This window comes from Plodia interpunctella, chromosome 6 (assembly GCF_027563975.2).
Source record: "Plodia interpunctella isolate USDA-ARS_2022_Savannah chromosome 6, ilPloInte3.2, whole genome shotgun sequence".
Classification (NCBI taxonomy): Eukaryota; Metazoa; Arthropoda; class Insecta; order Lepidoptera; family Pyralidae; genus Plodia; species Plodia interpunctella.
Genome location: NC_071299.1, coordinates 1,864,116 through 1,880,853, shown reverse-complemented (window position 1 = coordinate 1,880,853; position 16,738 = coordinate 1,864,116). Strand labels below are relative to the sequence as shown.

Sequence of the window (16,738 nt, the reverse complement as noted above, 5' to 3'; positions counted from 1 at the left end):
GATGGTGTAGGTATGACGTGATACGCTTTGCGCAATATTTTTAATGTCATTGATCCGAGATAACATATTATTTGTAGGGCAAGGTAAAGTGATGAATTGGCGTCGCTATGTAGTCAGCCTTCAAAGGGCCAACTAACATTGCTTCAATGTAAGGATTTTAAAAATATCATGTCTATTACATTAATAATGTATGCTGCTCCAAACCTATTTTACACAAATACACAATGCTTCGAAATTTCTATTTCAAATTTCTACATGGAGATGTTATGGTTTTTAGGGTTTCTATACACAAAGGGTTAAAAGGTATTAGTATAGTTTTAGGTTTTAATATGATTTCTCTGTTGTTTGTCAGGCTGGAACCGGTATTGTGATTTATGTTTATTCACAAATTGGATTGTGTCGAGAGAGTTGACATATTGCCATTTCTCTAACAAAAAGAATGTTAAGCGGAAGGTTAAGCGGTTCCGCCATGGTTCCATCTCTTACCTAACAGAATATGACCTTTACTTCATGTCTGTGCAGCTTTCATTGTACCTGTGAACAAGTTGAATTAGTCATCATCACAAGAATATAGAGATATTTGGTCCAAAGGTTGAGGAAGGAACTGTGAGAGCTTTTTCACAGTTCCTTCCTCAACCTTAAAGCTAAGATAAGAGAAATTTGGTCCGTGATATAAAAGATTTTGACAATTCCAGGTATGGAGTGGGAAGGGCCGGTCAAGCAAGGCTTGTACGACCCTCAGAACGAGCACGAGGCCTGCGGCGTTGGATTTGTTGTTGCTATCGACGGGAAACGTAGTCATAAAGTGAGTAGTTTTTTTTTTTAATTACCAAACAGGCAAACATGCACGCGGTCCAGTGGTCACCGTCGACAGACAAAAAATCTAAAATAATTGTTTTGGCTTCTATTAGCCTCATAATATCTGCCATAATTATACATAGCCCACATAATGTACAATTTTATTATGTGTACATAAATGTGTCTACGCGTCTGCGCTGTGGCAGCAGGTTCGTGCCTGCGCTATGCATTTTTTTACTCGATCAATTCTGTCATCCACCATATTTGCCGGTACTTTTAAATACCTCTGCTCGTAAATTTTACCAACCATGATATGTATAAATCTTTGTCAAATACTTAGTATATACTTGTTTGTAATACTTAGACAAGATACAATATGTAAAGAATATGTAACACTTGTTAACAGATCGTCCGCGATGCAGAGGTGCTGTCGAACCGCATGGAGCACCGCGGCGCGTGCGCATGCGACAACGACACCGGCGACGGAGCAGGCGTTCTAACCGCCATACCGCACCAGTTCTACTGCGCTCAGCTCAGGTAATGATGACATATTTTGTAATTGGCTACTTGACTGCGTAAAAAATAAATACACAAGATAACCAAACACTAAATTATTAATGTAAAATAAAACTATTCTATTTTATTATGATTTTATCATTAGTTACTATCTTATCGTCATCCATACGTATATTATAAGGAGAGAAGATTTGTATTTTTGTTTGTAATGAACAAACTCAAAAACTACTGGGCCGGTTTTGATGAAATTTAGCACATAGACAGGCGAAACCTTCAAGAGTACTATAGGCTACTTTTTATTATGGTTTTACCCGAGGAAAGCGGGGGCGGACCGCCAGTAGTTAATATGCAACATTTATATATCAATAACACTGCACAATCTATTATTCAATTACGCTTCATTGATTCTACTTAATTATCTTATTGCATACCTCTTAGAGCTTTTGCTAACGCTAAGTAGACATGTATGCATGACCGTTGGGTTATCCACGTGATTGTTATACCATGCTACTAAACAGACACTTCACGTAATTTAGGAACCATACGTTAATGTACCAATTTACACAAAAATGTTAATTCACAGTTCACGGTTCTTGTCTTCAGTCATAAATCTGATTCTCTATTGGTGAGGCCTTGTGGACTTTGCTGCTTGTAGCAGATCATATCATGTCAGTCCACCATCCACTTGGTGCCCTTCCTTGACTTCGACGATCAGGAATATGACGCCGCATCATGTGCTTCTAAACTTCTCAACGATGTCAAGTTTACGACGCGTTATTTGGCCAAAGAACATAAATAATATTGAAGATATGTCGTAGAGAAACGAGACGTATGTGAATATGTAAATTTACATAGCATATTTAATTCGGAGCGATTGTAAAAACAAGTCGGCATAGCGCATGACAAGGTCACAGTCAATGTTCAATGTTATCAGACACGAAACGAGGCGAGTTATGCAGTTGTTCTGTGGCAGTAGATGCATTGCGGCGAACCGGCTAACGTAACCCTTCTTGGCGAAAAACAAATGCCTACTTAATTTTTTTCCACGTTTCTTTCAAAGAAATTTTACAATTTTCAAGTACTAAAATGATTCTGTCAATTATTGTACTTTTTCTTTGGTGAATAAAGTTATTATTATTTATTAATTTTTAAGTCTCGTCTCTGAGAATCTTCTAAACACACCGTCCTTAGTTATTTATGAAAATAATATGAGTTTAAAGAAAATATCATGGAGATCTTTTGCTATGAAAAAAGGTCTTCATGATTATTGTCCAATCCGTATAGGAGGGATCCTATTCCCAAATTGGAGCGGGAAAGAGCAGGTTATAAACGCAAATCACAATTATTTTTTTCTTCCTCGCTTAAATGAACTGTAACGAAATCTTGCATACAAGTTGTCGCTGTGACTGCGACCAATAAATAATACAATATTGCTATATTTGACAATGTGAATGATTTGATACACTTACGCTCTGCCAAATTCTGCACTATGCGTCTAAGATGGGAAATATATTACTGTAAATTACACTTGGAGACTGTTTCTTACTGTGGTTTCTTGTCAATTTGCCAATTAGGTCGTACCAATAGACCCCACTTCACTCGTATTGCCGTGAAATTATAGTTACCGACTAAAAAACTCGCGAGTCGAACTCGCGCTCGGAAGTTTCTGTACCATCCTCATCCTGACATATTATAAAGCGTGTCTGTCTGTCTGTTCGCGATAAACTCAAAAACTACTGTACGAATTTTCATGCGGTTTTCACCAATAGATAATGTGGTTCCTGAAGAAGGTGTATAATTTATTAAATTTTTACCCGAGCGAAGCCGGGAAAAATTGTCATGTGTCTGTGTGTGGCTAGCAGCGCCCTGGTCAAGTAACTAGTTAGTAATCGGTGCTCTGGTGATTTCGAAGTGTAAGTGAAAATAAAATAAAGCAATATCTTACAATAAAAAGAACAAGCGAGAAAGAGAAAGAGAGCAACAATGAGAAAGAGATCAAAGAATCAGACAGATACTATCAGTATACAGATAACAGCAGAAAATCTGATAGCTATCTCATTGCAATAATAAAACCCGCTTTAAAAACCAACCAACATGGCTGATTCTATTCGTCTCTCTTTTCACGCAATATCTCGATAAATATCCCCGATATTGATTTGGATAGCTACCCGCATCCTAAGTTAGTTACTGAACGTCGCACGATGCTCTGCGACGCTGTGCGTGCATGAGTGATTACTGCGATGACAGCGGCAACATGAGCCACGAAAGAAAATATATCATATCCTACTAATGTTTTAAATTGATGTGATTAAAGATGTTTATCAATCAACACGCAAAATCTACTTTATGGATTTTGTTGAAATTTAGTACACACCTAGAATATAACCTGATAGGACGCCTCCAGTACAGTGACGTGATTGATATGGATACAACAGCTAAAAATGTTAGACTTAAAAAACCAATGTATATTGAATTGACGCAAGAGTCGCGCTGCCTTGCCATATTTGTCGTTCACCTATTAAGTATGTGGATATTGAAACCGAGTCAGTCGTTATCGCAGTGAGTTCAGTTGTTCGGAATATTGGTGCTCGTCTCGTCTCACTATTATTTGAATAATATGACGAAGTTACCTAATATTTTTTGTGATATCATCGAATCACAAACTTATATTAAACGTATAAATCGAATCTTTTTACTTACCTTTTAGGGTTATGATGTGCAAAGTTATTGGATTTTTGTCAATATCTCTTCTCAATGGGAAACGAAAGACATCTTTTTACAATAAGAATCGACTTTTTATGACGTAATAAACGCGTGTAACTGACTTTTTCTACTATTTTGTATTTTCGCAATCGCTTAGCTCCATTAATAAATTACAGTCATTTACAGTTTCTAACTAGGACTACTATTTATTAATAAGTACGAAAATTCAGCAAGTTGTTAAATATTAAGACACGTCCAATATTTCAATGATAAATAAATAAATAAAACTGAAATTTGCCTGTAGCAGTGGAATACTAAATAAATATTAAAACAAGAGCAAAATAGTTGCATTTTAAAGTAACATCATGAAACAAAAACACGCTGTTTCAGTATTGGCATTCTGCCAAATTCAGGGTATAGTCGAAACCTTACGTGGCACCCTGCCAACGTGCGGTTACCGAAAATCGATCAGTTATGTCACGCTTCTGAACGTCCCTAGTGAATTCCTGTGCAATTTAATTGACGTACAGTCAACCGCACAATACCTGGAACATATTTTTTTAAAACGCTTCTGAATGGTTGGCATTCAAATGAAGAACATTCGTTTCTAAATTTGAAATGCACAAAAAATCAAAAAGAATTTGTATTTACACTTTTGTATTTTCTATTTGTGTAAGAAAGCTTTCATTACCATGGATTTAATAAGTACTTCAACTAATTCCATGTTTGTTATCTACTTGCGTGTAATGTCTCATCTAATTATTAATTTTAATCTAGGAGATTGCCGTTTTACTTTCTTCTAGAATAGCAGATAACCTTTTTGACTATGTCACAGTAGAATGCTCGCCAGTCTTAAATGTTTATTTTTAAAACGTGTAAAAAAAAACTTAACGTTTTTGTTATCGTGTGTTCATTCATCGCATGACCCTCTTCGCTCATCCTTCAAATAGATAATGGCCCGAGTGCCGGTGAACTAGATATAGACGCCATCTCAACATTATCAACTACGCAATAGCGTTGCACGTTATGATTATTGTAAAATTGCGATGACACTTGCGAATTCGAGATTCGAGATCCTACTATCCTACTAAAGTTGTGAGGGTGTATGTGTGTATGTTTGTTACTCTTTAACGCAAAATCTACTGGACGGATTATTATGGCATTTGATACACGGGTAGAATATAACGTGGAATAACAGTGTTCCTTTTATCCCAAAATTCCCACGGAAGTGAAGCTCCGGGGCGCAGCTAGTGTTATATAAATGCTTAAACGGAGACTCCGTGACCTATATAGTTTATAAGAAACAGTTGTATATGAGGAAATAAAATTGTTTTTTTAATGATATTACAATGTCATGATACTGCGCATTTTGCATATGTAGTCAAAAGATAAAATGTGTGTCTTTTCAGGCTTGCCTCTCTATGATCCATAGATATATATTTTGTTTAAGAACCAGGTCCCGGCTAGAAAGGGGCGCGGGTTAAATTCCCGCTCGATTCCAGAATTTTTTCATCTCATTATCAAAAATAAGTTAAAAAGCATGTGTGACATGTATAACAAATCCATTTAAATATATTTTATTTGTTAGTAATATCTTCATTGATTACAAAAACTAGATGCTGAAAATACAGACACAACCAGAAGGTTATTTACCTTCTTATATACCTTTGTTATACATGTACAACGGCAGACTTATCCCATTAAGGGATTTGTTCCAGTTTTTTATTGCTCTTTGTAAGACACACCCCCTAAATCTAACTACAATTTCAAGATCAAGTATGTTTATCTATGGTTCAAGGTAGCTATCTTCTAATCTTATGGAATAAGTCACTCGCAGAGTGTTAATAGATACATATCGGGTTTGGCCATAGATAAAATAATTATTTTATAGATAAAAAAAATATTTTATCTATCGGTTTGGCGCATAATGTGCACACCGTAAAATTAACACTTGGCGCAAAATGACAACTAAGTATGCATTAAAGGTAAGATTTCACAAAGAAGCTCTGCTCCACCGACAAAACGAAGTTCTTAAATGCTTATGCGAGTGAAAAGTGTTCATTTTACGTCAAGCTCATTTTGCAAAGTGCACGCGTGCACTAACGATCGCTCTTATCAGCACGTTTACTTCCGATTTCCACCTGAAGTGTTATCATCACCACGGAAATTTCCACCATCTGGCGATTACGTTCCTGATAGAATATCAATATTATGAAATAGTATATTTGTTTGTACAGGGAAAACGCGAAAACAAAGATATTATTATTCGGAAGGTAATAATTCTATTATATTATAGGCTTCTATATATCTTTGTTTACAAACTAATGCATGCGGCACGTGGCTTAGCACCCTTGGACATTTCAGGTTAAAGTCGATAAAGGCGTCGTTCTCCTCTAAGCTACATTTAGTCGAAATACGTCCAATGCATTTTGCGTGAAGGATTAACAGATATCCATCAACGTCAACCCTCTAATCAACCACAAATTGTCACTTTTATTATGTTACTAGCGACCCGTCCCGGCCTCGCTCGGGTAAACCCAATATTGATTACACAATGCTTCCTTTTTAATCACTTTATCTATTAAAAAACTCGCATCAAAATAAAAAAATAGTTTTAAAAATCTAAACATACAAAGGGACAGACGGACAGACAGTGGGAAGCGACTTTATTTTATACTATGTTGTGAAGACCGGGCCACACTAGCGCCAAAATCAGGATTTTAAACACTGTGTTTAAAAGCTACAGTTGTGTTTTCAAACCATATATGTGACATGCATTACATGCATATGTATACAAATATAAAATATCTTGTTTTCGTCAATTATAGGACTATCTTCACTAAGTAAATAATATCACAACTGTGATAACAACCGCCTCGCGGCGAGCCGCAGAAATGCGGTGTGAATAGCTTAGTAATTCAAGGACAATTTGTTGTCATTTGTTTGATTATTGTATCGCTTTTTATCGCCTGACCCGTGTGATCTTGATCTCTTATTTTATGTTGTTATTTATTTTTATTTACAGATTTTTTGTAGTGCAAAGCCCATACATTCATGATTATATAGACACACAATATTTTATACTTAGTCGAAATTATTTCATATGTGTCGCAATAATCCTCTACCAAATTTTAATTAGATAGGCAATACACCACATTTATGTTTGAAGAAAGTAAGAACAGTTAGATCGTATGAACAGAACCAATTGGGAAAATATACCGTTTGGAAAAGTAGACCAATTGGAAAAATAGACTGGAAAATTACACCAATTAGGAAAATAGACCGTTTGGAAAATTGACCAATTGGGAAAATAGACTGTTTGGAAAAGTAGATCCATTGGGAAAATAGATCGTTTGGAAAAGTAGACCAATTGGGAAAATAGACCGTTTGGAAAAGTAGACCAATTGGGAAAATAGACCTTTTGGAAAAGTAGATCAATTGTTCTGAAGGTGAAGCGGACATAGGTTTCCTTCATTTATCGCAGTAATATAAAAAATACGAAAGTTTGGATGCGAGTGCTTCAAGAAGTTTGTCAATCACGCTAAATCTACTGAAGTATTTCGGTTATAAATGCTATGTAGCAACGGACAGACATACAGATACACAGACACGTTAAACTTGTAACTACTGTCGTCAGGGTTTAAAAATATTATATCTCGATGATAAGTACTTATATTTCTTAATACTTTTTCCAAGATTATTCCTAAAGCCACTTGTTTAGCAAAAATCCGATAAGGCGGCTTTAATCCCAATGCTTACACAAGTTACGTAATCCAAATTACTGGAAACTTTGTGTCCAAGCCAAGTAACGAATCTTCAAAAGTAATTTTTAATCTTAATTTTGGTCGAAAACTTGGAAGAAGCCGCGTGGAAATTGGATAATTCTCCGATTTCATTTAATCCTACAAATCTATTACGATTGGAAAACTCTTTGCTAATATCTTAACTCTGTGATATTACTGATTGATATCTAGAAGTTAAAAGAAAAACATTACTTTAGTAAATTCGAAACTCGTTTCCAAAAGAGAATTATGTATCTTTATTGGAAACCCGGATTCTAAAAAAGAAAAATATATCTGGTTAGTAAACCAGTTTCCAAACGATAGTTTCCAATGTGGCCGAAGGGTAAATATGTAAGAAGAGATTTTTAAAAATATTTTGTGAAATTTAGTTCACGTATAAAACATGAAATCGCACATACTTTCGAAGTGCATCTATTTAACCCATACTAGTTGTATACCGCGGCTTCGCCTGTGTGAATTTCCTTGACTTTTACGCCCCATTATAGCCTACATTTGAACGGGTGTCTTTAACTACATGCATACCAAATTTCATCAAAATCGGTCCAACGGTTTAGGCGTGAAAGCGCAACAGACAGACAGAGTTTCGCGTGGATTTCTCACTACAATGTATTCGTATAGTAGTACGTACTAATAGTAATGCCCTACACTGACTTCATTTAAAGACACGTTAACCTATTACCTCTTATTATCGAACAATACGACCGCAATGATAGTAAAATATCCATAAGCGAACTTTGGCGTGATATAGATTCTCAATTGTGTGCGTCGTAGGTTGTAGATACTATATATCACCAGTAGAGAGGACAATAAAGTCGAGTGTGGGCATTTTTCAAAAAGACCAGTCGCAAATTTACTTTGCCCCAACGTTTGTTGTCATAAAAGTCGAGTGTAGGCATTTTTCAAGAAGACCAGTCGCAAAATTACTTTCGTCGATGGTACTGAACAACTTTTCGTATGGAAGCAACCTTTAAATCGCGAAAAAGATACATACATTTTCCACATCTTCGCTATTTAATTTTGTATAGAACAGCGATTTCGAAGTTACTCCCATACTTAAAGTTGTTCAGAATCATGGACTCAGCATGTAGACAAATATTGCCAATGTATAAAAAGTCACCTTGTAATTCTCTAGGACGATTGATGTCATGCAGGCGAGTCGTTAGAAACTCACAGCCGAATCTCCAATATGATAATGTTCATTTGTGCCTTATTGTACGAATATAAATGCATATACTCCAACGAAACTGGGAACTCATGGAGATGAAAGAGACATGATGTTGGCCCAATATATAATAGGAATTTGACCTAAATGGGCATTTTGAATAAGCCACGCCAGATCAGGCCATTTGCCCGTCGCTGGTCATCAGTCGTCAATACTTTAAATACAATTGATTAGCACTGACGAAGGTCGTTCAGAGTTGTTTGTTTAGAAGTATCGTCTATATACTAGGGCTGTAAGCTTTTCTCCCTTGATTTTTTGAAGAAGTTAAATGGGAAACAAAATCTGATAGACGACTTCGAAGAAATCACATGTCGGAGTCAAATATCCTCCAACTACTGAAACAATGTACTAGGATTTGGATGTAACGAATAAAATATAGTTACTAATAATAAAATCTTTCAACCTTAAGATATGTTCAATTGTGCCCTCAATATAAGAGCATAAGAAGTATAGACAAGAAGATATATATGATTTGCAAATAATAATAATTTCTATTTTCACGTTCATCTAGTTTGGAGTTTAACACAGTTTGTCCTAAGTAAGACGCAGATTGACTTTATATTGATTGAGATCAATTTAATTTTTGCATCTGACAATCACGAACTATCGTCTACTAATAGATACTTCGTCATCATAATAATAAAAATGACATTGATGTCATCTTTGTTAATAATTCTATTCTAATTTCTAACGACCTAAAAATCCCCGGCTATCTTATCTCCAGGCTGGCCTAGGTACGAGATAACGTTATACTGACGCCATAGGATTCTGTATCATAGGGCATGGCGTACAAGTAATATATCCTTGCTAATACTGCTTGCTATACAAATGTTTGAACACGCAGTTGGTTACAGTCATAGCGGTTGTACTCGTATGCAGTAGAATGTAAAGCAAGCAAGTGTGAATTGAAATCTATTAGTACAGATTGCGTACAGAACCAATTATGTGGAATCACGTCGTCGCAAAGTAATTTTAGACCTTGAAATCTGCAATGTGATAGAAAATTTGACCTTTTAAAAAATAATTACGATCATGAAAAATAGAATTTTGTACAGAAGAAAAAGTAACTAAAACATCAAAGAAATTGTTAAGCCCCAAAAGAATTTTAAAGGTTTTAATCATAATAACGTGGTGTTAGATTCAGCAATACAATACTCTGGGAATGTTTTGTCGGAGGTTTACAAACACATTCTGTAGGATTCAACGGTTCCATGGAAAGCCATACGATGGACTAATCGAAATTGCTCATTTCACAGAATCGGCTTCAAATACCTCCCGCTTTATTGTCAATCTCGAAATGGTCACATACATTCAGTTAATGCTATAGGATTTAACGTACTCTTATATAACTTGGACGACTAATATACACTATAATGATTAACTTTTATATATAATGAATATATATAGGTATAACATCTATTCTTTCTTCTTAGGCTTTCATCACCTTTGCGTCAAAGGAACCCGATATAGACTATACTTCTCTTCACCATGACTTCAGCAGCTTAACGAATATAATTATCCAAGTTTGAATATAAATTATACGCTTTCTGTGGGGTTTTCATCACTTCCCGCTCCGCACATTTTATTCCTTCCTATTCAAAGTGTATAATTTCAGAAACTCTTCCGAATCGGTCTATTTACCCGTCTCAATGATTGACATTTGAGATCGAGTGAATAAAACCCTTCCATATAACTTGACACGTGAACAAACAATAGTTTTTACAATCATCACATTCCTTTTATCTTTATTACTGGTCTTACAGTACTACTTACTGTAATCTGGATAACCGGTAAGTTTATACCTGTATAAATTATGAGAATCACAATGTGTGTCAATAAAGTAATTCACATTGTCTTTATTGAAATTTATTACACTATAGAGATAGTATAGGATAAGCAGTAACTAAATCCTTTGGGCGCGAAAGGTGTGACCAAGCTTGAGAATTATATGACGAAAACGATGTAGTAAAGAACTAAATGCAAAATTACGACTTCATTATTCTGTTCTTATTAAACATGGGCTTGTCAAATCTTATTTTTATGAATGTTTAGGGTTTTAGATTAGAACCAGAACCAATGAAATAAATTTGTTACTAGATTATAAGTTCTACTAGTGTATAAGTAGGTTTAATTTAAAATTTGAGTGGTCATCAAGCTGATTGGTAAATCAGCTTTAAAAAAATATCAAATAATTAACAAATATTTAGCTGTTAATAATACATCAACGTGACTTGCGTTGAATCTAAGAATGATGGTGGACCTGACGATAAAAGACGAACTAGAATAACTTTTCATATCCTACATCGTTATGATGGATGCAACAACATGTGTATTGTTAAAACCGTCATGGTGGTACAACCTATACATCTTGTTTCCTTCTTTTACACAGGAGTAGGCAAGGTCAGCATCGACTTTTAGTTTCCAAATACTATAATCAATTTTTTTTCTAATGAAAATTGTAATGACATTATTAGTCTTTGTAAAATGATTACTCAACCCTGGACTTCTTACATAATGCCCAATGTTTGTTTGTAAATTCACGTTGATCGGATAATCCTTAGAGATTGTATTACACGACGGGCCTTGATAAATACCACACGGCGGCATCACGCGTCTATGACATGTCTGAATACCGTATCTTTTACTATATGTGGAATAAAAGTTTATTTTTATGTCCGTATTGTAAACATTTATATGACGTCTTTAGGAAGATAATCTGGGTTCATTAGGGTCATGAGCATTAGTATCAAATGTATTGCGTCAATCACTTTCTTCTTTTTTACATGACTATTTAATTCTATTGCAGTAGGATCCAAATTTTTTTTTTCAGTATCTGAAACTTTTATAATTATGTCAGAAACTGAAGGCCTCCACTTGTTGTCTCTTTTTCCCTTATCGTTAACTCTTAGTATAAAAAAGAGAGAACGTGTGGACTGACATGCTACGTGTTTTATATTTCTTGGGAGCCCCCCCCCCCCCCCCCCAGCATCTAGGGCTGAGATCCGGTATTTTTAAATAATTCTTCCCTTTTCTTTAGATCAACTCATATAAGTCCCATTTGTTTAACGATTGCTATAATATGTATGAATGTACTCGTACTTAGTACTTATAACGCATTTCATTTGCGAATGTCCCGATATGTTATCAATAATAATATTTATATACCCATCTTTCTTCTTCACGCAGGGTGCTCATGTGGAAACCTATTATCTTATCTGACAGTATTCATTGATACCTGGTGAAATTCAGAATCATTGTTATAAATTATTGTGCCGATAGTATAAGCAATAACTACCGTAGCGTATATTGATTTTGTTCAAGAAGCATCAATTTCTTGACACGGTTATTAGTAAGATTAAACTCGCTCAAACTATTCATACTCTACTATATTTGTAGTTTACAACAACAGTGTGACAAATAGGAAGAGGAATAGTAACAGTCACCTGCGTTATGCGGCAACAATAATGTGCTGTGCTGTGTATTTATAGTTGGAGAACTCCAAAGATTCGTAATTTAATAGTCAATAACAAGATCCTGTGTGATTGGTTGCTGTAAACAGTATTTGCTCTGATGCAGAACCTCTTTATGTTCAAATATTAAAATCTATTTTTTTCGTTTTAGTAGCAGTAGTTTGTTTGATGTCGGTAGATGTACACTAGTAGTCTAGTAGTTAGGGATTTTGGTAAATATTATTTAATTTAGAATATGTCGTGAATAAATGATTTGATTTGCATAGACTGTTTTGCGCCATATGTCTTATGTAGTAATAGAGTAAATTGAAGTGTTATTTTTGTAGCAACGTGTTCATTTCCAATAATTTCTTCGACACATTGATTTAGTTCGTTAATGGAAATATGATTAGTTTCTAGTCTTTTTCTATTTCATGTTTTGTCATTATCACTATGACTTCGTGACTACGTCCCATCAATAAATTTTATTTAGAAGATCGTTTTGTAGTGTGAAACTGTATGTATTTTTTTTATATTCATCATTCACTATTTACAGGAGGTTACAATCTTAAACAGATAAATTTCTTTTTTAAAGGAAGGCAAAAAACTAGAAAATTCAAAAGTATTATCAAATTTCGTTTATCCTAGCCGGAGAAATTATTTGATGGAAATCATCCTATGATGATTAATAACTTTCTCATCTTCAACGATTTTTGGTGACCCAGTGTTCAATTGATACTGCGTAAGGCTGTGTTTAAAAACAGCTCAGTAATGGCCTCTAATAACAAAAATAAATCATAAATCCAACTTAAAAGCACGTTTGCCACATCCTTATAATGCATAATTCAGGAAACAAACTGGTCCACTTGAAGAGATAACATATTATACTATGACTAGAAATAACCAGTGTGTCTGATATAAACATATGTTGAACTAACGATTGTAATGAAAATGGAAGATTTGTATAGCATAAGAAAGCGCAGTACAAGACAACCAAAATTTATTGCGTCTAAAATCTTCGCACGCAGTTTTAATTTAATATGGAATTTTGGATCTGTTCGCTATAGAAAATTTAAACATTAGTTATTTATAGATAAACAATTGTTCGTCTTTGTTGGCAGAAGTCAACGGGATCATTGTCCTCTCTAATATATTATAGTCAATGGTTGTCATTGAATGGAGCGGCAACTCGGAGAATTTAAGGAGTGTGATTCTTCATTTAGGTTCGGTATATGTAATAAGGCACATAAATAAATATTTTAATAATAAGATCAACCTTATAAATCGTTTTAATTGCAAGGTTAATTTTATTAATAATTTTGATGTTAAAGTGCACAGTACAAAACCTCATCTAGATGACATTGGCTGTTACTAGCTGTTAATTAAGATAAATAATATTTAACAACTGAATAAATTTGCATCAATAAATAAAGTCGTAATCTATTTTGAGCACCATATACAAAACAAGAATGGCGCCAGTGGCTTCTGGCAACATTCTAATTGTTACATTCATGGTTGTCGCCAAATTGATTAATCCTTACATATTATGCAAAGACCTCTGCCGCGTCTGTTTGTCTGTTCGCGATAAAATTAAAAACTTCTGCACATATTTTCATTCGGTTTACAATTTTAGATAGTGTGACTTCTGGGGAAGGTTTAGATACATAATTTATTATGCGTTTTCCCTTTGATTTATAAATCAATGTATGAATCAAATCTTTCTTTTCCGTGTCCAAATCGTCTTAGACTAGCATAAAAAATATTGGGTCCAAAATGGTGCCCTGAGCAACTCCGATGTTCTAGGATTGCTCGTGATATAAAATAATATCAATATAGCTTGCTGAGCGTTTGAGAAATTATCACCCGTTCAACCTGGCAGGCTGGCAAACTATCAGAATGGTCGGACCACGGTTTGTATATCTTTATACTTATAGAAAGTATTGTATAGCTAGATTTTTTCTTTCATCCTTATCAACAGTTACATAACTTTATTTGCCTCAATATAAAGTATTGAGCCCGTCCAAACTAGGTCGCAGGTCAGTCGTTCACCGATAGTTGTTAATAATTATTACTATCGATTTTATTTATTGCGTAATACGTTGACTGAAAAGCTTTACAGAATAGTGACGTGAGGGACGTAGGATGGCATAGTCGTTGGATTGGACCAATGGCGTGGTTACTCTTTATATAACATTATACTGTGCCACGTTTCGCAGGGGAATTACGAGGAGAGCACTGGCCTTACTAATATCATCCTCTGCGTTTCCGTTGTCGCTAGGCAGCCGTGTGATTGTTTATGGAGGACCTCCACGCATTAAGCAATTTGTTAAAAATATATATAAAACGTCTTTATTTCTGATTTACTACTCTGAAATGCTCATATTTGCGATCATTGGACTCCAATGCACATTTGGCGTCAGCCACATCTCTTCCTGTTAAGAGCAAGCTCTTGTCCCTGTGTTTTGTCTTTAGAAACTGGAGTTTGGCTTGTAACATTCTCAAGCAATTAATACTAAAATAGAGAGAAGAGTAGTTTAACCAATTCAAATTATGAACTATTCGCCATCTTGAATAATATGTAACTGTACGCTGTACACTGCCTGGTAATAAACATAAACAGTAAATCACACAGTTTAGTTCAGCGTCTTACGAAGCACGACAGAAAAAGCTGAATTTGGCGGACCACTTGGCAACTGTCCAACTTATAGTAAACACAACATACGGTTTCTCTGTTGTTTACAGGATTCAGTACGAAATGTAATATTTTTTCTTACTTCTATAAATGTACGTCAAATACCAAACTTTCGCCTAAAATTGGCAGAGACAACACTAAAGTAATGCGGAATGACAAGATTTGGCCACATGCCAATAATTTATAGTAAACAGTTTTTTTGGTGTTTACGGAATAATGTACCATTTTTGTATATTTATTTGCTCCCTACTTCAAACATACATGATAGTGAATATTTTATGCACTGACAGAAAATATTTAATGCAGTGAGCTTTCCGAAATGACAATATTTTTAGGTTTAATCAATCCACAAAATCTATGCAAACTTTCTTGAGGTTGGCGTAGATGAAAGGAGACCTAGTAGCGGTTCACTGAGGGCTGAAAATGAAGAAAATGTTAACTATATTGGAAAATTCTAAATCAAACCTATTGGTAACGTATATGTTTGTAGTCTAAATTTCGACTTATTCCAAGTGCTATTTCAATACACGAAGACATTTTTCCCTGCAGGTAAAATCTCTACTTGGCTATATTATGATAACAAGTTGTGTAAGAAAATTCTGTTTCCTGATTCATGTGGCGTAGTTCACAATTTCAATGGCAATTTTCCAATTAAGTCGTGTAACAGTAAATAATAAACAAATTACAGCATATATGATGACGTCTCGATATAAAAAAATAAAATTAACTTCGGACTTTCCATGACCACCCAGATTACAACTAGGTACCTACACACTTATATAAGTATGTGTACCTAATAATACAGTATCACGTCTTTATCGCTTACATTACTAGAGGTTAGTTAACGGTCTACCACCATCTATGAGAAGAATTTCCAAAATTTTCCCAAATTAAAATTCAAAGAACCTGCTGGCGCCCTTGTTCCTCTTTCGTTCGCCATTCTTCTTCGTGCCATCTTGTACTAATTGGATTCTTCTTTGCGTGTCTACGTCAAATCTGAAGACACTATACTAGTGGCTACCAAGTCGTTTCTTGCTAGAACCGAGCTACTTGAGTGTTCATCAGAACCTGCCATTAAGTCGGCAAATACTCGGGACAGGTGAGCTGATGAGCTCAATTATTGCGAGGAGTAACTACAGTCGCAAAAATTTATAATTTCGATTGGACTTTGTTTTTCTTACGCTATATTTATTTTTATTTGTTTTCAAAAGTATTGTTATCTTCAGTTCGTACTTTGCGCCTACATATATTCTGCAATAATTTATGTATATTTGCATCTTGTATTGTCACACGTCACACGTTAATTAGCTCTTGTTATTTTTTATTTTTATTGACAACTGACGCAATAAAAATAAACTATTTATTGGTGAAAACATTTTTATAAGCAACAACGCTTATGCAATATTTGTAATAAGTACAATATTACTCGATGTGATGACATGTTAATTGTTTTAATTATCATGTCAATGTAAAGGAACGTATCTTGAGTACACACACACAGCTACACACTACTAGCATTTATTACATTGTATTAAAGATCTTCTCTGCAATGCGA

At 34.8% G+C, this 16,738-nt stretch overlaps 1 protein-coding gene across 1 annotated transcript in view; it reads left to right on the top strand.

Moving 5' to 3' along the window:
• Positions 1-16,738, top strand: part of LOC128670487 (uncharacterized protein) — a 56,317-nt gene that overhangs the window by 1,837 nt on the left and 37,742 nt on the right. The window contains exons 2-3 of the mRNA XM_053746184.2: positions 696-805; positions 1,205-1,335. Coding sequence (XP_053602159.1) covers positions 698-805; positions 1,205-1,335 — 239 coding nt within the window. The 5' untranslated portion in view covers positions 696-697. The remainder of the gene's footprint in view (positions 1-695; positions 806-1,204; positions 1,336-16,738) is intronic.